The sequence below is a fragment of the Nycticebus coucang genome, chromosome 4 (assembly GCF_027406575.1).
Source record: "Nycticebus coucang isolate mNycCou1 chromosome 4, mNycCou1.pri, whole genome shotgun sequence".
Classification (NCBI taxonomy): Eukaryota; Metazoa; Chordata; class Mammalia; order Primates; family Lorisidae; genus Nycticebus; species Nycticebus coucang.
Window position 1 is genome coordinate 133,413,082 of NC_069783.1, and position 25,676 is coordinate 133,438,757.

The 25,676-nt window shown below is 41.2% G+C and overlaps 1 protein-coding gene across 1 annotated transcript in view; it reads right to left on the reverse strand.

The window, feature by feature from the left end:
- The window catches only part of MAPK1 (mitogen-activated protein kinase 1), a 99,536-nt gene that overhangs the window by 40,480 nt on the left and 33,380 nt on the right, over positions 1–25,676 (reverse strand). Inside the window, exons 2-3 of the mRNA XM_053590101.1 lie at positions 5,166–5,348; positions 1,895–2,084 (exon numbers count right to left, since the gene is read on the reverse strand). Coding sequence (XP_053446076.1) covers positions 1,895–2,084; positions 5,166–5,348 — 373 coding nt within the window. The remainder of the gene's footprint in view (positions 1–1,894; positions 2,085–5,165; positions 5,349–25,676) is intronic.

A 25,676-nucleotide genomic window follows, 5' to 3' on the forward strand; every position in this document is an offset into this window, starting at 1 on the left:
TTTAATTACCAAGCTGTAAGAGTTCTTTACATATTCTAGTTATAAGTTCCTTATCAGATACATGACTTGTAAATATCTTCTTTCATTTTATGGGCTGCCTTTTCACTTTCTTAATGGTTTGCTTTGTAGTACAAGTTTCTAATCTTGATGCAACCCACTTATCTTTTTTCTTTTGTTGCTTATGATTTTGGTGTCATTCTAAGAGGCTTTGACTAACACAAGATTTCTGAGATTTACTCCTATGTCTTCTAAGAGGATTAAAGTTTCAGCTCCTTAAGTTCGGCGATCCATTTTCAATTAACTTGCTCATTCTTTTGCTTGTGGCTATTCAATTGTAACAGCATAATTTGTTGAAAAGGCTATTTTCTCTTTTGAGATAGGGTCTTGCTCTGTTACCCCAGCGTGAGGATGAGAGTACCATCATAGCTCACTGCAGCTCAAACGCCTGACCTCAAGTGATTCTCTTGTCTCAGTCTCCAAAAGTGCTAGAATTATAGGTATGAGCCACTGTGCTTGGGCTAAAAAGACTATTCTTTTCTCAATGAATGGCTTGGTACCCTTGTCAAAAAACAGGTGACCATACACAGTTTATTTATGGACTCTCATTCCTATCCCACTGATGTGTATGTTTATGCTTATGCCAGAAGCGAACTCTCTTGAGGACCATAGTTTTGCCATAAGCAATCCCCCTAGCTCAGCTTCTAAAATAGCTAGCACTACAGGCAGGTGCCATGCCCATCTAATGTTTTGAGAGACAGGGTATTGGTATGTTGTCCAGACTGGTCTCAAACTCCTTGCTTTAAGTGATTCTCCCGCCTTTCCCTCCCAAAGTGCTGTGATTATGGGCATTAGCCACTGTGTCCAACCTATAATAAGTTTTTTTTCTTTTAATTGTTTGGGACTCATTGAGGGTACAAACTGTAGTAAGTTTTGAAATCAGGATTGTTTTGGGTATTCTTGATCTCTTGAATTTCTACAAGAATATAGGATCAGCCTGTCAACTTCTGTAAAAAAACCAGTTGGGACTTTTTTTTTTTTTTTTTGTAGAGACAGAGTCTCACTTTATGGCCCTCGGTAGAGTGCCGTGGCCTCACACAGCTCACAGCAACCTCCAACTCCTGGGCCTAAGCGATTCTCTTGCCTCAGCCTCCCAAGTAGCTGGGACTACAGGCGCCCCAGTTGGGACTTTGATAGAGATTATAGTTAACCTGTAGATCATTTTGAAGAATATTGTCATCTTAACAATATAAAGTTTTACAATTACAAAGTTTTATAAACAAGGGATGTCTTTCCATTTATTTAGGATTTCTTCAAGTCTGTGCATTTTTATTAGACTGAATCTATATCCCATCATTCCATCTAAGACAGCTATAGATTTCCCCAACCTCAAGCTCTGTCACCTAATAAAATGGAAATAAATAAATGCTATACGTCTCCAGGAGAACTCTGAGGACTGTGTAGGCTCTTGGGTTTTCATATTTATTTGAAATGTCTTAATAGGTATTAAAGTCAGTGAGGTTAAGTTTTCTACTTATTTCTGAGTGTTTTTCATTTGAAGTTTATTAAAGAAAAAAGTCACCAATGAAAATAGATGGCTTTAAAACTTACATGTACGTGACCCTATTTATCTACATAAAGAGTAACGACAGGATAGGGATAACTTTGGAGAAAACATGCCCGTCTGTCGTAGTGGTTAGTGATTTCTGGGGAGGAAGGAGCAATGTGCTGAGGGATGACTAGCATTCTTTACTAGTACTTTTGTCATAAAAATGTTTTCATGTATTTCTGGCATAACTTTCAATATAAATAATGATAAATGTAATTATGTCACAGTAAAAACTATGCCTGGGTTTTTTCAGTATGTAGCACCCTAACAGTAAACAAACTGGCTGACCTTGAGATCACAGGTGGTGTTGAGCAGCAGGTTGGAAGGCTTGAGGTCACGATGCAAAACATTAGCTGAATGGATATATTTTAACCCTCTGAGGATCTGGTAAAGAAAATAGCAGATATGGTCATTGCTGAGGTGTTGTGTCTTCAAGAGCTTGTAAAGATCTGTTTCCATGAGGTCCTGTACTATATATCTGTTTGGACAGGTTAAGGTAAAATACCAATTAACTGGTTACACTTAGACAAGCACTGAAAACAAAATGCACCCTCTCTTTACCCTTTGCAAACAGTCCACTGTAAGGCCTGTGGGAAAGGAGAGACTGATGAAACTTTGCAGACCTTCATGGAGGCTCCAAAGTAGTCAGCTCCTTTTAGTCCCATGAGCTAACATGCATTATATCTGCCTGACGTGGCTAGTTATGGGCCTAGACTAAGACCAGGAACAGGCTACTGTAGCAATAACTGGCCAGTCCTGAAGTCTCAATCTCCTTATTCCCTTCTTTGCCATCAACAAAGCCTATCTAAGGCTTGATGGGAAAAGCTGGGAAAGTGTGGTGGCCAGTGACCATCATACATTCCCTCCTCTCGGTGGCCCAGCAACAGCCCATAATGCCACTGTTCTCGCCTCTCTTCCTGCTACTCCTCTCCCTCTCCCCATCTTTGCACACACTACATATAAAACTTCTGGAAATACAGGTCCAGATACAGACTGCTACTACAAAGTCCAACTCTAAGTCTATTTTCTTAGCTTTTCAATTAATATTACAATACTAAATAAAGACAACTCTGGGGAAGTCGTGCTAACGAGGGGTTTGTGCTAGTTTTATTCCCCTTGCTTTCTTGCCAAGGCACATCTCTAAGAACCTAAAACTTTAGCTACAGCTACCTTCTTTCTTACATTATAAAGGCTTTCAGCCTTTAACTCCAACATAATAATACTTCATTTAGCATTTTTAAAATTCATTTCTGTGCAGACTATATTCTCTGTCCCCAACAGATTCATATTAGATGAGACACAGGATGGAATTCAAAAATCTAGCATCTGAGAGAGGCCTGTTTTTATAGTAAAAGGTAAAGAAGGACAACTAATAGGTGGCAGAGGCAGGAGGCATTTCACTTCAGTATCACTACAACTTAACAGAGCAGTTTAAAAACGAAGACAGTAAGCTGCCCCTCCCTGGAGGGTGGAATGCTGAGCTAGTCGTCTTCTCTGCTGGCAGATCCTCTTCAGTGTACTTAACCTTCTATCTTCCAAACATAGCCTTTACCTAGGCAGCATCTTCTGGAGCTGCTGAGTCCAGATTTTTATACATATATATAAAAGTTGAATTATGATAGCAATATGTATGTGTGTGTATATATACTCTACCTATATACAATGTATGCAATATACCTGCTTGACTAAGACCAATGCAATGCATTGTATATGCAATGTATTTTTTTTTTTTTAAAGAGACAGAGTCTCACTTTGTTGCCCTCGGTAGCGTGCCATGGCATCACAGCTCACAGCAACCTCCAGCTTGTGGGTTTAGGTGATTCTCTTGCCTCAGCCTCCAGAATAGCTGGGACTATGGTCACTGGCCACAATGCCTGGCTATTTTTTTTAGCTGGGGTTAGGTTCGAACCCACTACCCTCGGTATATGGGGCTGGCACCCTACTCACTGAGCCACAAGTTTCACTTTGTCACCCTCAGTAGAGTGTCGTGGTGTCATAGCTCACAGCAACCTCAAACTTTTGGGCTCAAGAGATTCTCTTGTCTCAGCCTCCTGAGTAGCTGGGACTATAGGCACCTGCCATAATGCCCGGCTGTTTTTAGAGACGGGGTCTTGCTCTTGCCCAGGCTGGTCTTGAACCAGCCATGAGCTCAGGCAATCCACCCGCCTTGGCCTCCCAGAGTGCTAGGATTATAGGCGTGAGCCACTGTGCCCAGCTTATATATAATTTTTTTCTAAGATAGCTTCATTCTGTCACCCTGGGTAGAGTGTTGTGGTGTCATAGCTCACAGCAACCCCAAACTCTTGGGCTCAAGCAATCCTTCTGCCTCAGCTTCCCAAGTAGCCACGACTACAGGCACCTACCACAACACCTGGCTAGTTTTTCTATTTTTAGTAGAAACGGGGATCACAATTTTGCTCATACTGGGGTAGAACTCCTAAGCTCAAGCAATCCACCTCCTCGGTCTCCCAGAGTATTAGGATTATAGGCATGAGCCACAGAGCCCAGCCTAGTCCAGATTTCTAACTGTTAGTCATATAACTTCAGAGGCATGTAGGCCAATTTCTCCATTTCAAAGATGAGAAACTGACACCTGACGGTGTGATGTGACATCTAAGATCAGGACAGTCCTGATTCTGCGCATCCAAGGCACCCTTTTTCTTCATCTACTACTCTTCCTTTCCCTTTCTCCATCTTAACAAATTGTTTCTTGAATGAAAAAACATAACTGAAGGCAGAAAAAAAAAAAAAAAAGAAAAAGAAAAACATAACTGAAGAAATACAGACTTATTTCTATAACTATACTTAAAGAAAAATCTTTACAGAAATTGAAAGAGAAAATATTGGCCTTACCTACTGACAACTTAGCTACTGACAACTGACAAAACAAATCAGAGAAAAACTTTAAATGATGCAAATGTTATGGTAAATGGAGAGCAGATTACAATCTATATATTCAATCTTTATAACATGCTTTATGCTGTTTTCCTTTGCCTAAGTAAAGGAAATTTCAGGTTAAACAGTGTGTACCAAAAAAGTATATACACAGTTTGAGAGGTTACCTTTTCCTAAGTTGAACTGAATTATGGCAGCAATGTGTAGTATGACATTTGCTCAAAAGATGGCATTAATCAAACGAATAACAGTGTCAACATGTAACAGGCAGGAAGTGGACAGCTTTCTTTTTGAGACAGAGTCTTACTTCATTGCCCCACTAGAGTGCTATGGCATCACAGCTCACAGCAACCTCAAACTCTTGTGCTCAAGTGATTCTCTTGTCCCAGCCTCCCAAGTAGCTGGGACTACGGGTGCCCACCACAACACCCAGCTATTTTTAGTGACAGGGTCTCACCCTGGCTCAGGCTGGTTTCAAACCTGTGAGCTCAGGCAATCCACCCGCCTCAGCCTCCCGGAGTGTTAGGGTTATGGGCATGAGCTACCCTGCCCAGCCTGAGGATAATGTTTTCTCTCAGAATGTGTACACATATTTTTGGTACCCTTTGTTTTTATTCAACATGGTGACAAGCAGTGGAATCAGCTATCTGCCTGAAAAGGATACACATCTTTCATTTGCTCGATGGTTGGTGCTCGAATAATATCATTGATTCCAATAATGTTTTCATGTCTGAAGCGCAGTAAGATTTTTATCTCCCTCAGGGTTCTCTGGCAGTAGGTCTGGTGCTCAAAAGGACTGATTTTCTTGATAGCTACTCGAACTTTGTTGACATTATCATAAGCAGAGCTAAAAAAAAAAAAAAAAAGAGAGAGAGACAGCATTAAAAACAGCCCACCAGAATATCTTAGCAGAAAGAATGCGAAGTGGTAAAGTATTAAATTTTTAACACTCTGTGTAAACTGTTTCATACCTGTGAAGGGGGCATGTATATTACCATAAAAAGGTCTCAAGCCAGGGAGGATGGTGCAGCTGATTCAGAGAACACACACTGAATATCATACATAACAGAGGGCCCACCCGTGAACCGTATGGATGCCTGGTTTCATACACTCAAACATGGGTTCATGCCGCACACATACAAAAAGGCATTTTCTCTTAAAGAGCAACTGCATTCTGGTGAGAGTAATCACTTTTGCCTTCAAAACAACTGCTGCCTGCTGTTTGTTATACTGAATTCCTCTGATTCAGCAGGAACATCTGAATGACCATCAACCACATCTTCATCTCTAACAAAATAGACCTGAGACGCTAACACCCTAATTACTTGTATCAACTTTCTCTTACTTGCAAAATGATATGACTATTTCTCCCCTCACCTCAAGAAATTGAACCAAGATGTTTGGATTGTTTTATAATAAAACCTAAGAAGTATGCATCAAAAAATACTTTGTAGAGACAACATTAGGCCCAGTTCTTTCCTTAAGGTCTGGCTTAACAGAATTCCAAGCATAAGCAATAATAAAAATTACACCTTCGGGCGGTGCCTGTGGCTCAGTTGGTAAGGCGCCGGCCCCATATACCGAGGGTGGTGGGTTCAAACCCGGCCCCGGCCAAACTGCAACCAAAAAATAGCCGGGCGTTGTGGCGGGCGCCTGTAGTCCCAGCTGCTCGGGAGGCTGAGGCAAGAGAATCGCTTAAGCCCAGGAGTTGGAGGTTGCTGTGAGCTGTGTGAGGCCACGACACTCTACCGAGGGCCATAATGTGAGACTCTGTCTCTACAAAAAAAAAAAAAAAAAAAAAAAATTACACCTTCAATTTTATGATAAAATGGAATCTTCAGTATTACTAGTATTCCTATCTTTATGATCAACATACTACTGAAATCTTTTCTGTAAGAGCTTGTCATATTAATATAATAAATGTCCACATATGATCCATTGATCAAAGCAATGAAATAATATTGACAGGCAATACGATACTTCTTGATTCCTCAGGGTAAGCACTAGAAATATAAAACATTAAAATAAATTTATTCTAAAGTTTGTGCTTCTACAATGATGTTTATCACTCTAGTTACTCTAAGATTACTGATAACATTTGTCTGATTCCACAAAAGACTATGCTCTGGGAAGGACTTTGTCTCACTCAGCTCCAATTATCCCACAGTGCCACTAATATACAGCACAAAGATGGCCCCAAATATCTTGAAATAAAATATAATCTTCTTATTTAAAAGGATAACAACTCAAATCCTATTTTGCTTTGGTCTGCTGCACAAGGGCCCAAATCAGTGATTTTCAGGTAGGTAGGCAAAGAGATAAATAATTCAATCAACCTTATTTAATACTAGAAATAAATATTTTTTAAAATAAACATTTTTGAGTAATTCAAATCACAGACCATAAGTTTAACAAAAGAAAGCATGGATAGCTGCACGATATTGGTTTAAACTCAACATTATAAACTTCTAGTTTTCCTGGAGAGAGTAGTCAAACGGGGCCATAAATTTGCTTTACAAAATTACAATCCAACAAGACTGCTAAAGGGAGGAGTTTATGGTAAAGCAATCCTCAATTGCGAAATAAAACACCAGGTGACCCCACTTTAGGCGAGACAACATGACATAACCTTCGCCTGTCCCCACGTAGAAAGGTGCGCCGGTGGCAGTGGAGCCACTGTCTGTCTTACCTGGCCACTCTGCTGACACAGGTCACCTGCTTCCCTCACAACTCTGTCTTCGCAAGCTTCTGCTTGGATTTCTCAGTTCTGTTTTATATACTCATATTTTATTGTCCTGATACTCAGCAAGGAAGGCTTATCATAGCCTTTTTTTTGAGACAGAGTCTCACTAATTAACCCTCGGTAGTGCCGTGGTGTCACAGCTCACAGCAACCTCCAAATCCTTGGGCTTAGGCGATTCTCTTGCCTCAGCCTCCCGAGTAGCTGGGACTACAGGTGCCTGCCATGACACCCAGCTATTTTTTTGTTGCAATTTGGCTGGGGCTGGGTTTGAACCCACCACCCTCGGTTTATGGGGCCGGCGCCCTACTCACTGAGCCACAGGCACCACCCTTATCAGACTTTTTGGTATCTATAAAATCACTTTGACATCACCAATCCTGTTTTGATTTCCTCTGAGAGTTTTAATCTTTGGTCATTCCCCTTTTGTCCTGAACTATCACCATGCCGCAGCCTTTTGCTATAAATGTGTTTCTTACAAACCAGTGATGGTTGTAGTTTGGGATTTTAATTCAATCTGTGATCATACAAACTTTAGATGGGTTATTTTTAGGACTTACATAATATATTTTCTCTTAAATGATAAATTTGCTCTTTTCAAAAACACAAATCAAAGTTAAATAAATTGTTCAGGGTTAAGAGGATGAAGAGCTTCCTAATTCATCCCTATAGGAGAAATATTCTTTAAATAAATAAGCTGGGTGTGGGGCGCATGCCTATTAATCCTAGTGCTCTGGGAGGTTGAGGCAGGTACACTGTTTGAGCTCAGAGGTTCTAGACCATCTAGATCTAGATCTGATCAAGACCCTGTCTCTACAAAAAAAAAAAAAAGCCTTCTCACAGGAGCACGTGCCTGTAGTCCCAACTACTGGAGAGGCTGAGGCAGGAGGACTGCTCGAGCACCGGAGTTCGAGGTTGCTTTGAGCTATAATGACATCTCTGCCTGGGCAACAGAGACACTGTCTCAAAAAAATAATACAAAACAGAATAAAATCTGGAATTGGGTATATTATATAAAACACACACGGAGGAAACTTCTGAGCACTGGGTTAGTATCTTCTATGTACTGAGAAGTAGCCTGTTATTAGGACACAAAGGTTATAAATAATTCTCTCCCCTTGAGGAGCTCAAGACATTGAGAGCACCCAGTCATCTTAAATGAACACAGCCTCAAGGCTCAAACGAGTGTGATCCCCATAAACTGGGGAATGGGCAGAGGCCAAGGCTGGAGGTGAACACAGAGGTTTCTGCTACTCCACAATACAAGGGAATGGACTATTAGCATATGCAAACAAATGAATCTCAAGTAAATATGCTGAGTGAAGCCAGACCAAAAGAAAGAAAAGTACTTTCATTTACATAAAATATAAACTAATCTATAGGGAGAGAATCCAGACCAACAGGTTTCCTGGGGAGGTATGTTCACTATCCTAATTGTGTTGATGATTTCATGGGAATACATGATGTGTCCAAACTCATCCAATTTTACACTTTAAATATGTACGATATATTATAAGTTAATTACTTCTCAGGTGGTGCCTGTGGCTCAGTGAGTAGGGCGCCGGCCCCATATACTGAGGGTGGTGGGTTCAAACCCAGCCTTGGCCAAACTGCAACCAAAAAGTAGCCGGGCGTTGTGGCGGGCGCCTGTAGTCCCAGCTGCTCGGGAGGCTGAGGCAAGAGAATTGCTTAAGCCCAAGAGTTTGAGGTTGCTGTGAGCCGTGTGAAGTTACGGCACTCTACTGAGGGCGGTAAAGTGAGACTGTGTCTCTACAAAAAAAAAAAAAAAAAAAATTACTTCTCAGCAATGTAGTTTAAGGGAAAAAAAAGAACCAGGGCTCTTTGGATATATGGCTCCTTCTAGAGGTGGTCTGAGTGGAATAGGGGAGATTTCTGCAGTGTACTAACCAATAAAAGTGGGAGGCCGGGCACGGCGGCTCACACCTATAATCCCAGCACTCGAGACAAGGTGGATGATGAGATGGGTGGACTGCCTGAGCTCACAGGTTCCAGACTAACCTGAGCCAGTGCGAGAACCCGTCTCTAAAAATAGCCGGGCGTTGTAGCTGGTGCCTCTAATCCCAGCTACTTGGGAGGCTGAGGCAAAAGAATCGCTAGAGCCCAAGTGTTTGAGCGCTGCAGGTTGCTGTGAGCTGTGAAGACACAGCACTGTACTGAGGGTGACAAAGTCAGACTATCTCCAAAAAAAAAAAAAAAGTGAGAGTAGAAGTCCACAAAACTGGCTATTATTTATTTTTTTAAGAGACAGAGTTTCATTTTGTCGCCCTCGGTAGAGTTCTGTGGCATTACAGCTCACAGCAACCTCCAACTCTTGGGCTTAAATAATTCTCTTGCCTCAGCCTCCCAAGTAGCTGGGACTACAGGCACTGGCCACAAGGCCTGGCCATTTTTTTGTTGCAGTTTGGCCAGGGCTGGGTTCAAACCCACCACCCTCGGTATATGGGGCCAGCACCCTACTCATTGAGCTACAGGTGCTGCTCAAAACTGCCAATTATTTAACTGATGTTTTGTAATTGCTTAGGGTAGAAAAGGGAACCAGCATGAGGCAATTATTAACAAGTCATGCTAAACTAACTTCATTTCCTGTTTTGAAAGGGTTACAACAGGAGAGTGACGCTAGAGCTGTGGTGAATTTAAGCTATACTTGTTAGGCACTTCCCATTTATGAGACTTCATTTTAGAATTGGTGGCAATGACAAATAATGATCTTGTTCATAATAAACTTGCAATTTAGTGAGGGAAGGAGACAGGAACACACAACATACTCTGCCTTTTATCATAGTAAAGAACTTCTAAAACACAAGAAGCTGGGTAGTTTAATTCCAAACAGAGTATTAAAGGAAGGAGTAAAACAAGATGAAGCCTTTATAAGCCATATCCTGAATAACGAGAGGCCTCTGTCAGAAAAGCGCAGACACAAAGGAAAGCAAGAAGAAACACACACAGAGAGAAACTGAGCTATTTGAGCTATCTGTGGGGACTTACCCAGCCATATCCCTTCCCATGAAGTTGTTTTGGGGCCCAGCAGGGCTGTGCAGGCCTAGGCCCAGGGTGTCACCACCGCCAAGACTGCGGGCAGTAAGCCATGCCCAAAGGCTCAAGCTCACAGTGGGGGACGGTGCTAGAGGCCTGCTCTTCTGGAACTGCTGGCACAGAACTCTAAGAAGCCCAAGAATTCTCCATGTGAACCTGGCCTTCTAAGTCATTAATAAGGTCTATCATGGTGGGAGGAGAAAACATTCCATTTAATGTTCCTCATCTTAATTTTTTACAGTATGTGGGGTCCCATTTGTATTCTTGACCCAGGCCTTGCAAATATGAGAGGTGGATCTGCAAACTGAAGTGGGGGTAGGGGCCATCCTGATTTAAAAACCATACAGATGCCTGTGGGCAACTCACATGGAGGAGGCAACAGTTCTGGCCTTCCAGCAGCATCAGGAAAGACTGCAGTTGGGAATCCTCAATGGAAGCCGCAGTGGACAGCACTGCTGGAGAGAAGTGATGTGAAGAGAGGTCTATGGAGAGAACTTAAGTACAAATAAGTACGGGGAACCTAATGTGGAAGGAATTAATGGTAATGGAAGGAGGACCGTGTTGTCCAGCTCTGAAACCCAGGCAGCAGAGAGAGTAAAGTCTCACAAGCCAAAGCAGGAAGGAAAGAGTTTCAAACAGGAGGGCCTGAGAAAGAGAGGAACGGAAGACACCACTGACCCTGCATGGGAGGGTGTGTGGTGACCTTGGCCTGAGTAAGTAAATGGAGGGAAGGGGGACAGGAATGGAGAGCACAGTTATTTTTATTTTATTATTTTTTCTTTTTTTCCCCATTTCTCCTTTCAAGAAGGAATAGTTGACTATTTTTTAAAGCAGTGATTTTCAACCAGTGTGCCACAAAACTTTTTAAAGAGCATTAATTAATTATTTTTGAAAGATGTTCAAAGTGTAATTAAACGTGTGTGTGTGTGTTATGTGTGTGTCTGTGTGTATATATGTATGTCATACTCTTTTGGATAAATGTAATTTTAAAAGGTTGAAATAAACTGTTTTAAAGACTAATAAAGCAAGTAGGAGGAAAACAACTAGCAAATCCAGGTAGATAACTGAGAAAGACATGGGGTTATAAAAGCGGTGGGTAGTTGAAAGTGGGGACACCAGACAGAGTGAGAGAGAAGGCTCGTGATGGCCAGTCACAGGGGTAAGAAGGAAGAGTAACCCCAGGCAGAAGCAAGGAAACTGTGTCAAAGTGCAGAGGTCCATGGGAACCTGGAGCACCCACAGTGAGCGGGCCACAAGGGGACACAGCAGGGGTTGAAACTTGATGGTAAGCTAGGGCCAGGTCATGTCTTGATATCTACAATTTTATCCTGGGGAGCCATCAAAGCATGTTAAGCACAGATTTTAAGCACGGTAGCATTTCTATTTTTGTAACATTTCCTCAGGCAGCAGTTTGTTGACAATGGAATGGGGAGGGTGGTGCACCAGGTTGTCTAGAGGCAAGGAAGCCTTTTAGCCAACTCAGAATGAGTGGGAGCCACAGCTCTGGTAAAATGGTCAAGGGAAGACTCAGAAGAAACATCTCATAAACCTGATGTTTCCTTATTGGGTCCCATTCAAATGGTCCTCATCCAATTAGACCAAACTCCTCAAGGGCAGACTATATATTCTAAATTGCTAATATCTTCTTTATAGCAATTGCAACCAAATTTTCAGGGAAGAAACAAAACGCTATGCTTATGTGATGCCTCCCAAAGGGAGATTTAATAATAAAAATCCTGTAGGCAAACCACAAATGCTGTAAGGCACAAATGGTGAGCCAGCCACATGTATTTTGCTCCTGACAACTCGGTTTCCACCTGTTGCGGCCTTCAGTCCTGAGAAACCTGAAAATACCAATGAGCCCTAGGCCCAAGTGGCCCAGAGATACTTCAAATGTAGTCTTGACCCCATCCCTCACACCTTGAGGATGGGTTGGACTTGGTGACTCATTTCCAAATAAGAGAATTTGAAAAGGGAAAAAACAGTAACTTTACAGTCAAGAAACCCAGCAGATATAATTTCAACCAAATGATCCAGGTGAGAATCACCAGTGTAGTAGCATTGGATAACATGTGCCCCACCATACTGAATACCTACTACAGCCTAAAGTACTCCATGCAAATTGAAAGACATCATCTAACCTGCCTCCCATATATAGTTCTGTTCTTGATAAGAAGGGCGTTTCACCTCTGTAATACTTTTCTGGGCTAACAATGACAACATCAAGCAAACACAATTTCAGGGACATCCTACAAAATATCTGATTAGTATTCCTCAAAACTGTCAAGGTCATGAAAAGAAAGACTGAAAAACTATCACAGACCAAAAAGCCTAAGTAGACACAATAACTAAATGCATGTAGTATCCTGGATTGGATCCCAGAACAGAAAAAAAAAACAACAAAACCATCAAGTGGAAAAACTGGTGAAATCTGAATAAAGCCTGGAGTTTACTTAACAGATCCATACCGGTGCTGGTTTCTTGGTTTTGATGAACATACTACAGTTAAGAAAGACACTAACATGAGGGGTAATCGAAACTGGGCAAGGGGCATACAGATAGGTATATTTGTAACACTTCAGTAAATCTAAAATTATTCCAACATAAAATTTTAATTAAAAAAGGCATTCCAACAAAGGATACCTCCGAAATTTCCAAAATAATTAGCATGTCAATAATATGGGCTTAATTTAATACTCAGGAGAAAATAAATATTTCATAATTAACCACATTAATCTCCAGTAGAAATACAGGTGAGTGCTCGAAGGACAAAAATATTCCTAAAAAGATAACTGAAAACCTTATGTAACTGAGTAAGTTCTACCTCAACCACTTGATATTTACTAACTACTTACTATATAGCCTAAAATATTCAATGCACATTGAAAGACATTGTCTAAACTGTCTTTCTCCCTTTGAGGATACTTAGGAATAGGGATGAGGGGACAGCGCCTGTGGTTCAAGGAGTAGGGCGTTGGCCCCATATACCGGAGGTGGTGGGTTCAAACCCGGCCCCGGCCAAAAACTGCAAAAAAAAGAAAAAAGAAAAAAAAAAATAGGGATGAAATATACAGATACTTACTATAGCATCACCTAAAAAGAATAAAACCTGTATCATCAAGCATAATACATGATGGAATATTTATTAATAGGTCATTATGTAGCCATTAAAATAAGCACAAAGATCACATTACCAAAGGTAAGATTCAAAATAAAATCACAGACTGCAAATTAAAAATATTTAACCAGAGGAAACAATTCATAAAACAAGTGGGATAATGAATGATTTAAATTTCTTATCTATTCTACTGGGAGGAAAAGTAACCAATAAAATGTAAGTTATGTAAGAAGAGACAGCTTAAAATAAATACTTGAGATTTTAAATGAGTTCCTAAAGTTCTAAATACCTTCACAGGCTTCTGCTTCCAGCCATGATAAAGGAACAGAGAATGATCTATTATCATGCCGTAAATAACTTTTTAAAAATATTATTTCATATAACGTATGTATGAAACAATAGTTTTCTGACATCAAAACAGCAGGCAACATAGGGGAGCAAGGTGAGCCTATGATTGCCAAGCTTCCGGCCCGGAGGGTTTCAGGAGAGGGGAAATCCCAACAGAGCCTGGCAGGCCCCCTGGGCTGTGGATACAGTTCAGGATTCGTGGGGCTGAGTACTGGAAAGAAGAGAGTGGGGAGACATGCAGACAATTCCCTTTGAGTCTTCAGCTAAGCACTGATCAGAGCACATGCTCAGTGACATTCCCAGGCAGGGGAAAGACCAATGGGGAAGGAACAGGTGGAACAAACCATGTGCAGCAAGGCTAGGAACAGGGCCTGTCCCACCAACCAGAGGAGAAAGACCTAACACCCAAGGACTCCCCAACTTGAGTGAGTCACAAGGGGACAAAAGTGCCTTGGCCCTGGGGACAAATTAGTCTTTGACTAAATGGCTATTTGGGACCTACCTAAGAACACTTAAATCAAGGCTTGAAAGATCACACTATTTCTGCAGCTCAGAAAAAAAGTCCAAAATATTTAAAGGAACACTTCAAAAAATCTAGCACTGAATAATACAAAATTTACAATTTACAGCCAACCAAAATCTATGGGTATCTCAAAACTCAGGAAATTAGGATACTTAATGAAGAGGAACTCCATAAAAAAACAGACCCAGAAATGGCAGAGATGACAGTATTAGTAGACAAGAATAGCAGTTGTTTAGCAGGCCCGGGCTGGTTTTGAACCTGCCACCCTCGGTGGCTGGTGCTGTAACCACTGTGCTATAGGTGCCAAGCCCCTCCACTGAATTTTTAAACTACACAATAGGTGTCAGTTAATAGTGAAAAGAAGTTGCCAACAAACAGTGTGAAAACGTTCTGACACCAAAGTATTAGCCCAGACCAGGTGCAGTGGGACACTTATGACATTCATCTCTTACACTGTAAGATACAGCAATTATTTTCACTATTTTCAGTACATTCAATATGTGCATTGAATATTTTCCCACTTGGACCCGTAGCAATTTTTTTTTTTTTTTTTTTTTTTTTGGCCGGGGCTGGGTTTGAACCCGCCACCTCCGGCATATGGGACCAGCGCCCTACTCCCTGAGCCACAGGCGCCGCCCTCGTAGCAATTTTTTTTATACATCTGGACTCTGAGAAATGTAAAAGACACTTCAAATCTACTACTATTTGCCAGCTAGGAATGACAGCAGCAGTCTTATTTTGAGGAATAAATGACACATGGAGCTAGGAGGCCAAGGTAAGCAGACTGCCTGAGCTCGCAGGTTGGAGACCAGCCTGAGCCAGAGCGAGATCTCATCTCCAAAAAAACACAGCCAGGCATTGTGGCGGGTGCCTATAGTCCCAACTACTTGGGAGGCTGAGACAGAGAATCATTTGAGCCCAAGAGTTTGAGATTGCGGTGAGCTATGTCACCATGGCACTCTACTGAGGGCTACAAAGTGAGATTCTGTCTCAAAAAAATAAAATTAAAATTGAAAATAGGGCGGCACCTGTGGCTCAGTCCGTAGGGCACAGGCCCCATATACCGAGGGTGGCGGGTTCAAACCCGGCCCCGGCCAAACTGCAACCAAAAAATAGCCAGGCGTTGTGGCGGGCGCCTGTAGTCCCAGCTGCTCGGGAGGCTGAGGCAAGAGAATCGCGAAAGCCCAAGAGTTAGAGGTTGCTGTGAGCTGTGTGAGGCCACGGCACTCTGCCGAGGGCCATAAAGTGAGACTCTGTCTCTTAAAAAATAAAATAAAATAAAATAAAATAAAAATAGCCGGGTGTTATGACAGGTACCTGTAGTCCCAGCTACTCAGGAGGCTGAAGCAAGAGAATCACCTAAGCCCAGGAGTCGGAGGTTGCTGTAAGCTGTAACGCCACAGCACTCTACCAAGGGCAATAAAGTGAGACGGAGTCTAAAAAACAAACAAACAAACAAAAGAACCTTAAGAGCCTGAGGATTCTGCTTATTAAACAAAAAAAAAGGACACTAACAGCACTGTACATCTATCTTATTATGAATGGGTAGGTTTGTGATTGAATAAAAGGGTAAGACGTGTCCAGGTCTTCCTATTAAATCATTTTCTAACTGTGCTCTGACATAAAATTGATGAATACTCAAACTGAGACTAGAACTAGACTGTAAACATTCACTGTTTCTGCATTCGTTTTATTTTATACTTGCCTCCATTTACTAGTAATACTGCTTTGTGCCTTGGTTCACAGACACATTACTCAAAATGTTTATAGTTTATTTCCTAGGAAGCAGGTGTTGGTGATACTGAGAATTCTTTTTTAACAATAGTCTCATTTTACTGAGTGCTTATCATATGTCAGACACTGCTCTATGTTATTACCTGTGGACCTCTTTAAGAAGGTGGCATTTACAAGTGCCTTAAAAAGCAGGAAGGATTTTACTAGGCAGTCTGTGAGAAAGGCCTTGTGGAAAACAGGTGCTGCGGCAGCTGAGTGAGGCACCAGAGGCTGAGTGGACGGGTGTGCTGGGCAGTCCAGGACAGCTAGAGTTTATACCTGTCTAGGGGAAGAAAATCCGGTACTATTGGGAAGCTGGGAAATCTGTACTTTGCTGCGATGACAGAAAATGAGAGGAGCACATTCAGAATACAGGTAGAGAACTGACTGATGGACGCTAAAACTAGAAATAGAAGACCAGTGAGAAGACTACCATTATATTTCTCACATTTGTATTCACTGCTATTTTGAAATTACAGTAATTCTAGACCTACTGTCAGACCTTGCTATTTAAGGTGTTAGGAAAGAAGCACATATATTAAAGACTTATTTTCTTTGTATTTCAAAAACGGTATTTCAGTACACGTATAACTGATTTACTTTGTGACCTCACATAGTTTATTTTATTCATTTAAAAACATTAATCTGAGAAGGAACAACACGTTTTACCAACTGCCTAATAGATCCAGGGCACAAAAAAGACTAAGAAGCCTGTAATCCTAGCACTCTGGGAGGTTGAGGTGGGTGGACTGCTTGAGCTCAGGAGTTCAAGACCAGCCTGAACAAAAACGAGACCCTGTCTCTATTAAAAATAGAAAAACTGAGGCAAGAGAATTGCTTGAGCCCAAGAGTTGGCGGTTGCTGTGAGCTATGATGCCACCACACTCTACCTAGGGCAACAGCTTGAGACTCTGTCTAAAAAAAAAAAAAAAAAAAAAAAAGAGTACGAACTTTTATTACAAGGGCAATTTATAGATTTAGTGTAAATGGTAGAGACAGGAAACTAGGAGGGAAGTTTGTATTCAAGAAAAAGGAGTATCAGCTTGGGATCTTGAAGGGTATGTGCCAAATAACTTTAAAAACATTCTAATGTTAAAGTCAATTTCATTTATTTATCAACTGTCCATTACTCATCTACACTCTATTAAGCACTCAGGACACAGTAGTCAAAAATAGAAAGCTCTCCGCCCTCAAACTTTATATAATATGGGAGAGCTATAAAGAGACACAAATATTAGTATAATTATATAAATATATTTATTATGATAAAGAGATGCAAATAATCTAATTAATGCCATTAAAGCTAATTAAGAACTTTAAGGGGTAGAGAGCCTGTAGCGGTGGGGCCACATGTGGACTTCTGGATCCTTGAGTGTGGACTTTTGACTGAATCCCAATTTTATAGAACAAATCCTTTTAATAAAGGGCTCAGGGAAGGCTCTTCCTCTCGTCACTTAAACAGAGACCTGAAAGATGAGCAGGAATCAGGCAGGTGGAGGGTGGCAGAAGCAGCAGGGAGGGACCAGGCTGGAATATTTGTGGCTAGAGTGTACCAGGCAGAGAGCACGGCTCAGGATGAGGCTGAAGAAACAGGTAGTAACCTGGTGGTTACACCAAGGATTTAAGATTTATCTTAAGAGCACCCTCCCCTTCAAAATATAAGTAACCAACTTATATTTTTAAATAGTTTCTCCAGCTAAGATAGGAACTGAATTGTAAAAAGGAAAAGTAAAAAAAGGAAACCATTCAGAGCACAGTAATGGTACCAAGAAGAGATGGCCGAGAGCAGCGTGGGCTAAGCAAGGAGCACATAACTGGCATTGTAAGCAGGTCGGTTCATTGTGTAAAACTGTAGGCCAATGGCACTAGGAGCCAGCAGCACTCCCAAGTCAGCAAAACAATTTGGAAGAAAAGAGAGAAAAAGAAAATCCACCCCTGTGGAATAGTAAAGTCCCTGGAGGGTACAAGAGTGGTGACAGTGGAGACAGGAGACAGAAAGACTGAAGGGAAAGGCTGCTGAGGGGGGTCTGCGGATGCTGAGCAAGCTGGGAAGTACCAATGGGACAAAAAATGAACTGTGCAGATGGAAGAGAAAAACGCGCAGCATGTAAGATCTGGATTTAGAAAATATACAGAACTCCTACAAATTCATAATAAGTCAACACCCTAATATCAAAGATAGGCGATAGATAAGAACAGACACTTCCTGTGTGACAACAAACATGGAAATGTGACGGGTGAGTCATAAGAGAAATGCAAATTGAAACCAAATGCCCATTAGAATGGCTAAAATAAAAAAGGCTGACTGTACCAAGTGTTGGTGAGGATGCAAAAAAGCTAGAACTCTCCTAACACTGAGGCAAGACTGCAAAATGGTAGAGGCCCTGCGAAAACAGTTTGGTCATTTCCAAACAAGTTAAATACATGCTATCCAACCTAGCGAGTCCACTCCTAAGTATCTACCCAAGAGAAATGAAAACATATGTCCACACAGACTTGGGTACCAATGTTGTAGGAGCTTCATTCATAACAGCCCCGAATGTTCATCAACAAGGAAAGGGTAACCAAACCCTTGTCCATCCATCCATACGGCGGACAATGCTCAGGCACGAGCGGAAACCACCACCAAACCAGACAGCAAGATGAATGTGAGAACACCATGCTGAGTGCTGAGGGAGAGCAGCCAGACACAGACAGAGGACAAGCTTCGTAATTCCCAAAGCTGAAGCTAATCTACCGTAATGGAAAGCTGATCTGTGGTTACCGGAGGCACGGGCCTGTGCGAAGGGGCTCAGAAAGCTTTTTGGAGTGATGTAAATGTTTTCTGCATCTTCACGGTGGTGGCCGTGACACAAGTATACATAGTACCCGTCAACATTTCATTGAACTATACGCTTAAAAAAGATGCATTTTATTACATGTAAATTATACCTCAAAGGTGATTTAAAAAAAAAAAAAACTGAGCTATGCCACAGAATTATGGGGTTTACTTTTCTTTTATGGTTCATAAGCTTACATTGAAGGCAGCTGCAAGGGAAATGCTCCAAATAGGTTTTGAGTAATGGCAGTATCATTAGAACGAATGCCCAGCCTTTCACAATCATTTAAAAGGTTTTGACATAAAATTTTTGGGCTTTCAGGCTTTCTTCCCATCCTCCCTAGTCCCTCATCATTGCAGTCATATCTCACAGCAGAGGCTCAACAGTATTTGTGGAGAATAAAGCTTGCCTAAATAAAGTAGATATCTCATCCTGCATCGGTACCATACACTGTACATGTGGTTAAGCAACTAAAATGCTACCTATCAACTGTGAATGGGTTATTTTTAGAGGAAGCGATTAAGCTGTTCTCTAAGCTACCCATTTCAGTGAACTTTAATTATCTGAACACAAAACTACAGTACTTCGTTTCGCAGATAAAAATTAACTTGTCTTCAGAGGCTAAGTAAGTTAGACTGATCCAAATTAATGTTCCAAAAATAAGTAGGAAGATAATACTAATGACAGCTTTAAGAGAAAATGTGTTCCTTACTTTAGTTTGGGTCTCTCGATTCACTAAGGTTTTATTAGAGGCTGCATACAATAAAGTGAGCAAATAAAAGTCATTTAAGTTATAAAACCAGTAAATTTTATATTATTGTAGTCAATATTCCAAGTGGTTCCAAGTCAGATACCGTGGCTTAAAATCTGATGTCATTAGCACGTATACAATCTCTCTAGAAATGGTATTCTTGGGAGAACCCAGAGCTTAACAGATTTTGTGACTACATACATTTTTATCTCTTCAGTAATAAAAGACTAAAGACCCAGGTGAGGTTTCGATTATGGCCCTATCTCTCACTAGCTGAGAGATGCTGGTTGAGTTACTAAACATTTCTCTGAGTGACCATTGCTTAGTTGAAAAATGAGCCCAAGCGTTGTGAGGATTATAGAAAAGTAGCAGATGCAGCTTGAAAAATAGTAAGCCTTCAAAAAAAGAGAAGTGGCATGATCTTTTAAAAATTATTTCATATGTTATTATGTATTACCATTCATTACATGATTCCCTACAAAGGAGGTAACATCAGAAAGAACACCAGGCTTCAAATCAGGAGGTCTGAATAATGTTGGCCAAATTACAAAAAGAAGATTCCATTATTCCATGTTCAGGCTTCTTCCTGAAGGACCAAACCAAACACTTTGTGTACAGGGAATGAAAAATCCCCATACTCAATTACACATACCCACGTCTGCACAGACACAGAAAGATGAAGACTTGTAGTGATTTGCATGAAAAACTAACATTTCCCTCCCCATGACCATGGGAAATCAGTCTGTTTTCCTAGATCTAAAGACTCCCTATCAGGATTTAGTACTGTGACCATCCAGCACCCTAAGCATCCACTGTCTGTCTAATGTGAAGCGCACTAGGGCTGCACTGAGTCAGACTGCTTAGCATTCTTGTAAGACTCTCTAACCCTTGGGTGTCCAACCGTTTTTCCCCTCTGCTGCAAACTGGAAGAAGAATAAGCGTTGCCTTGGGATACACATTAAATACACAAACATTAATGAGAGCTGATTAGCGCAAAAAAAAAAAAAAGTCCATGTGTACTTTTTCTGATATCTGACACCAAAGATAACCAAAAAAGTCTGCACAAAACAAGCATGCAGGTTAGACGCCCCTGCTCCCAAAGCATACTATTGAGAAATAATGTTTCCAACTGTACTGTGTTCTGAACCTGTCATAGGAAAGAAAGAAAGGGAGATGCAGATGAAGCAAGTGGGCTACCCTCTTCCTGATCATTCCCCTACATTTCCTTCCTCCTCAATTATTCCCTTCCACTTTCACTGGAAAAGAATTTGAGAATGGTCCGGGTGAGCAGACGACCATCAGCTAAAACAGCAAGCAGTAACACCAGCACAAACCAAGTCTTCAGCAGCAAGCACAGGCTCCATGTGCCTCATTATGAGCTCTCATCAATCATAACGAGCACAGGCACAGTGCTAAGAAACACAGGAAAATGCTGACATAAGTATCTTTACCAAAACCCTGTGAAGAACTCCTTTTTTATAGATGAAGAAACTGAGGCAGACAGGAGAGATCAATTAACTTGTCCATGATTACATGACTATTACCTGACAGAGCTGGGACTCAAACCTAGGTGTGCTGAGCTCCAAAACTCACATTTTATTTTTGTTTTTTGTTTGAGACAGGGTCTTGCTCTGTTGCCCAGGCTGGAGTGCAGCAGTGCAATCCCAGGTCACTATAACCTCAAACTTCCGGGCTCAAGTAATCCTCACACCACAATCTCTTGAATAGCTGGAACTATAGGTGTGCACCAGCTAATTTTTCTATTATTCATATTTTTGGTAGAGATGGGGTCATGCTATACTGCCCAGGCTGGTCTTGAACTCCTGGCCTCAAGCAATCCACTCACCTCGCCTCCCAAAGTGCTGGGATTACCAGCATGAGTTGCTGTGCCTGGCTAGTGAGACAGAACAAGCCAAAACGTATCTCCCCTGAAATAAGAGGCAAATGGAGGTTGTAAGTGAGGTATGGGAGTGGGGGTGGGAGTGAGAAAGGGATCCAAACAGTGACAAGTAAAAAATCATGTTTGAAGAACCAGCAGAAATCAGAATCTAGAGATTTTTTAGTGGTGTCAATCATGACAATCAAGTGATTTTTTTCCCAGGATACATTAGCAGCCTGTGAGCAAGATTAGACAAAATAAATAGTTGGATTCCTGTAGCGTGGGAACAGAGAGATCAAGAGAGTTGAAAATCTGGTCAGAATCCAGAAGCAGGCCAGGGAAGACCAGCAGCCCGGGAAAACCCTATAGGTGAAGGTTGTGAGCCAGTCGAGAGTGGGTAGGAGGATGAGGAGCTACAATTCACAGACGATAATCTACTTCCTAAAGGCAACCTTTGCACAGTTTGGTAAGCTGTACCCCAAAGACTCAAGTCAAAGGAAGAGAGGCTCAGGCAACTGTCTTCATCACAGAAACCGCTTTAAGAGTGAAGAAATGCAACTCTCTTATGAACTGCCTCACTGTCAGAAATATTAAACACCTGCCTTAGACATGTGGAAAATGACTCTCTAGGGTGGGGGAAATGTTTAAACTTGAAGTATACAGTATTCTCTAAACTGAAAAGAGCTGCCTGCACAACTAAGCAGGTGGTAAGATGTTATGTAACAGATGCTAAACTAGGTAAAGTGGAAAAATGTAATACATAATTATAACTCTAAAATACCAGTAAGAAAATCTCCAGTCAGCTCTGGAAAACTAATTTTACTTCTTTCCATGAAAAAGTTTCTGCAGTTAGTTTCTTTTGAAACTCATCATGATAGAAAAGGAAGTAGAGAAGGAAAAGAAAAATACTGAACAAAATTAGATAATCACTCACTGGTATGTAAGGTTTTAAAATGTATGCAAGTAGTTTTCATATATTGCTGGTAGGAATTCAAACAGTACAACTCTCCAGGAAGATAGATTTGACAATACCTAACAAAATTACAGCATATGTGCACCCATCCTTTTACCCGGCAATGTAACACCTTTAATAATATGAAAATACGTATGCACACAGTTATTCACTGCTGCATTATTTGTAATTGCAAAATATTGGAAGCAATCTAATTGTCCATCCTTTGAAAACAGGGTGAATATACTCCAGGCCATCCACACAATGGACTGCTATTCAGTAGTAAAAACGAATGAAAAAGATTCCTAAGAACTAACATGGAGTGGAGTCCAAGCTATACTGTTAAATGAAAAAAGCAAAGTACAAGAGATGGATACTATATTATCCTTCATATAAGAGATAACAAGAAATATACATGTCTGCTTATTTGTACAAATACAGGAAGGTTAAATCAGAAACTAAAGAGACTGGATACCTATAGGGACAGGTGGGAAAGGGGTGAAGGGTAAATGGGAACAGGTGGTGGGGATGAGGCTACTCAGAGTATCTCTTACACAGCTCTGAGTATACTTTTGTACAGCTGACCCTGAGAACTTGAGTAATAAATAACATACTAAAAAACCAGGATGTCGGGCGGCGCCTATGGCTCAGTGAGTAGGGCACCGGCCCCATATGCCAAGGGTGGCAGGTTCAAACCCAGCCCCGGCCAAACTGCAACAAAAAATAGCCGGGCGTTGTGGTGGGCGCCTGTAGTCCCAGCTGCTCGGGAGGCTGAGGCAAGAGAATCGCGTAAGCCCAAGAGTTAGAGGTTGCTGTGAGCCGTATGACGCCACGGCACTCTACCGAGGGCAGTACAGTGAGACTCTGTCTCTACAAAAAAAAAAAAAAAAAAACCAGGATGTGGGAAGAACCCAAATGGAATGCAAACAATAACAAATGAACCTAACTGTATTATAAATGAATAACATAATCATGCATTATCACAATATTCTTCTTCATGAAGAAGAAACTCTGGGAACCAATATTTTGACTGGATACTGTAAGGCTAAAGTCAGAAGGAACCATACACAAATCCTGTCACCTAGTTAGTAAATTTGTTTCAAAAGGGTATCAGTTAGCCATTCTGACACTACTCCATATAACAGAGTAGGGCTGAACAAATTTAATAAAGAAAAAAAGACAAGGGGAGAGCCAGGCTGGTGAAAGAATTACCAATAAGGAGGAAGGCTAAAATAGATCCTACAGTGCTAGATTAGAATATGAGATATCCTCATGAACTCATAGTGTGTGTTTGTTTAGAGACAGCCAACTCCAACTCCTGGGCTCAAGCCATCCTCTTGCCTCAGCCTCCCAAGTACCTGGGACTACAGGTATGAACCATGCCTGCCTAATTTGTTTTTTACAGAGACGGGATCTTGCTACATTGCTCTGGCTGATCTCAAACTCCTGGCTTCAAGCAATCTCCCCACTTCAGCCTTGTATGCAATGAACTCACGGTTTTCAACATACACACAGACAGGTATGGAAATTTAGGCGTAGGTATGTGTGTGGACTAGTATACACACATGCATTTTCCTAGCTCTGTCTGATGAAAATTATAGAAGCAGTGACACCCAGTAACACATTTAAGAGCATATTCAAAAAAGGACGGGGCTGTTGAAAAAGACCTAGAGGACAACCTGAAGGAACAAAGAAAAGGCTGAAATTTAATAACTCGAGGAACAAAATAAATAATGATAGCACTGGATTAAATTCATAGAATAAAACAAGTATGCGTGAATCCACCCCTACCCAAATAACTGAATAACCCCTTCTCAACCTTGGCTACACATTGGATTAATCTGTGGAGCTTTTAAAAAGGGCCTCTCACATGCAGAAATTCTGATTGAATTGGTCTTTTACTGTGTTTGAAAACTAATTTTAAAAATATCTAGGATTGGATGGTGCCTATGGCTCAAAGGAGTAGGGCGCTGGCCCCATATGCGGGAGGTGGCAGGTTCAAACCCAGCCCTGGCCAAAAACAAACAAACAAAAAAACCTCTAAGATTTCTAAATAAAAAGGCTTTGAGAACTAAGAATTGTCCTAGATTGTAAATGTATGCATGTGTGTATACCAACTGAGATTTTTACTTTTTTAAGGACATAAGGTGATTCTAATATACAACTAAGATGGAGAATCACTGTTCCAACTTCTCAGCCCACTTCGTCCTGGGCTCATGCTCCACCGTTTAGGTCTATCATAGAGTTACTTTCCCTAGAGAACACAGACAAGGCAAAGAGCCCAAATTCTTCCAGTTTCCCTTTAGAGCAGTGGTTCTCAACCTTTGTAATACAGCCACGTATTTCATGACCCACAGGTTGAGAATCGCTGCTTTAGAGCCTATCCCCTTCTTTTCCTAACAGTATTAACTTCTACAACATTATGCTGATGAAGAAAAAGAAATTATATCTACATACCAAAAACTTGAATTACTTCACAGGTGAGAAATCTGTGATACAGGGATACCTTCTGGTCCTTTAGTATCTTCAACTTATTAAAAATAAGGTATGGGGGGGTGTTCTCTGTTAAGCTGAAGGATTTGTTCAAAATTTTTACTAGGTTAAAGGTTTTGTGCAGGTATGTGTGAGAGAGAGAGAGACATCTTGCTCCCATCCCTGTGCTCATCTATCTCCACTCTGTTAACCATTTTTACTACTTTCTTGTTTACCCTTCTGGTATTTCCTTATACAAATACAAACATATATTGATTTGTTTACATCTACTGGAATAAAGTGGAAGCATCAGAATCATCCAGGGAGCTATTTAAACGTATAGACACCTATTCACCTATCTATTCCATACCTACTAACTGAACAAAAATTCTTCAGAGTGAAGCTTGGAAGTTTTTCCATTTTTTTTTTTTTTTTTTAAATCAAAGTCCTCCCAGGTAACACTCTGTTACAGACACCTTTTAGGGCACCTTACCAGCTCACACCACCCTCACCCACAGGGACATGCCCCGTTTTGTCCGTGCCCCTTGAGAGTACGGCTCTCGGCTGTGGCTGACAGAGGGATGTCTGTCTGGAGCGCTGTGTGCACCAGACATCATCTTGCCGAAAGACAGAAGTAACAAGTTGAGACAAGAGACCTGGAGACCAGGCCTGCTGCTCTGAGAACATCAGAGGCGCTGCTTTGGTGCTTGGTGACTTTCCAGCTCCTCAATCTAGTCTTCCATTCC